This window comes from Quercus lobata, chromosome 4 (genome assembly GCF_001633185.2).
Source record: "Quercus lobata isolate SW786 chromosome 4, ValleyOak3.0 Primary Assembly, whole genome shotgun sequence".
Taxonomy (NCBI): domain Eukaryota; kingdom Viridiplantae; phylum Streptophyta; class Magnoliopsida; order Fagales; family Fagaceae; genus Quercus; species Quercus lobata.
In genome coordinates, this window is record NC_044907.1 from 95,101,430 (window position 1) to 95,103,029 (window position 1,600).

At 36.2% G+C, this 1,600-nt stretch overlaps 1 protein-coding gene across 1 annotated transcript; it reads right to left on the minus strand.

The window, feature by feature from the left end:
* Positions 1-379: 379 nt before the first annotated feature.
* Positions 380-1,165, minus strand: LOC115986221 (secreted RxLR effector protein 161-like). The gene has a single exon (XM_031109072.1). It carries the CDS (start codon positions 1,163-1,165, stop codon positions 380-382), a length of 786 nt encoding a protein of 261 aa, XP_030964932.1.
* Between the last annotated feature and the right edge of the window lie 435 nt (positions 1,166-1,600).

Consider the following 1,600-nt stretch of genomic DNA (forward strand, 5'->3'; position numbering starts at 1 on the left):
CTCTTAAAACATATCAACATATCAACTAGAAGTCACCACTTCCATGATCAAGACAAATCATCTTAGTTGATACGTTATAGTCTTCGCAGATGAAACGCCCAATTTCATCACCGACTACGAACTAAATTCTGAGTTTACAAAGAACTTGTAATTTATATCTTCTGTGACTTTTCACATAAATCACATACTATGCATCTCATGGACTATATGATAATATCCAAATATTCATGTTACCATTATTTCATATAATAAAAAAACAAATTTATTAATTACAATATTAAGTCATACATCATGTCATACATAATGTCACACATAATATCATACATAGCATCATACAATAGGATTTAAGGGCACTAATCCTAACAATCTCCCACTTGTCCTAAAGACTATTGTGCACTAATCTAACTCCTATTCCCTCTAAATGCGACTCGAAGGTCTTTTGAGGCAATGCTTTGGTAAAGGGATCTGCTAGATTATTTGCACTTTCAATCTTTGATACCACCACATCTCCACGAGCAATAATATCTCTAATGATGTGGTACTTGCTCTCAATGTGCTTTCCTTTCTTGTGATTCTTTGGATCTTTAGATTGTGCAACTGCTCCACTATTGTCGCAAAACAAAGTAATGGGAACTTGCTCAATTCTTACTACACCAAGGTCAGAAAGGAATTTCTTGAGCCATACAGCTTCTTTTGCTGCTTCACAAGCAGCAACATATTCTGCTTCCATGGTGGAGTCCGCAATGCAAGATTGCTTAACACTCCTCCATGTTATGGCTCCACCTCCCAAGGTGAAAACACATCCTGATGTGGACTTTCTGAAATCTAGATCCGATTGAAAATTTGAGTCTATATAGCCAATAGGAATCAAATCCTCACAACGGTAAACAAACATATAATCTCTCGTTCTCCGAAGATACTTGAGAATGTGCTTTATAGCTTGCCAATGTTTTGGTCTTAGATTTGATTGATATCGGCTGACCATGCCTACTGAATAACAAATATCTGGTCTAGTACAAAGCATGGCATACATGAGACTTCCCACTGCAGAAGCATAAGGAACTTGTCTCATCATATCTACATCCTCTTGAGTCTTAGGTCTTTGGTCATTAGACAGAGGAACTCCATGTCTGAAAGGAAGTAAACCTTTCTTGGAGTTTTGCATGCTAAACCGTTCTAGAACCTTATCTATATATCCAGCTTGTGATAAGCCTAACATCTTATTCTTGTGATCTCAACAAAGTTTGATCCCTAGAATAAAATTAGCCTCACCCAAGTCCTTCATATCAAATTGGCTTGACAACCAAACCTTTACTAATGACATTACCCCTACATCATTTCCAATTAGTAGAATATCATCAACATAAAGCACTAGGAACATTACTACTTTATCTTGATGTCTTTTGTACACACATGGTTCATCAAGATTTTGTTTAAAACCAAATGATTTGATTGCTTGATCAAATCTGATGTTCCATGACCTAGATGCTTGCTTAAGTCCATAAATAGACCTTTTCAATTTGCATACCATATGCTCTTGGTTCTTTGCTATGAAACCTTCCGGTTGCAACATATAGATTTCCTCATCAAGATTGCCATT

What these genes read in the sequence shown, in the direction of transcription:
- LOC115986221 (XM_031109072.1), bottom strand. Translation starts at nt 1,165, where the DNA reads ATGCAAAACTCCAAGAAAGGTTTACTTCCTTTCAGACATGGAGTTCCT.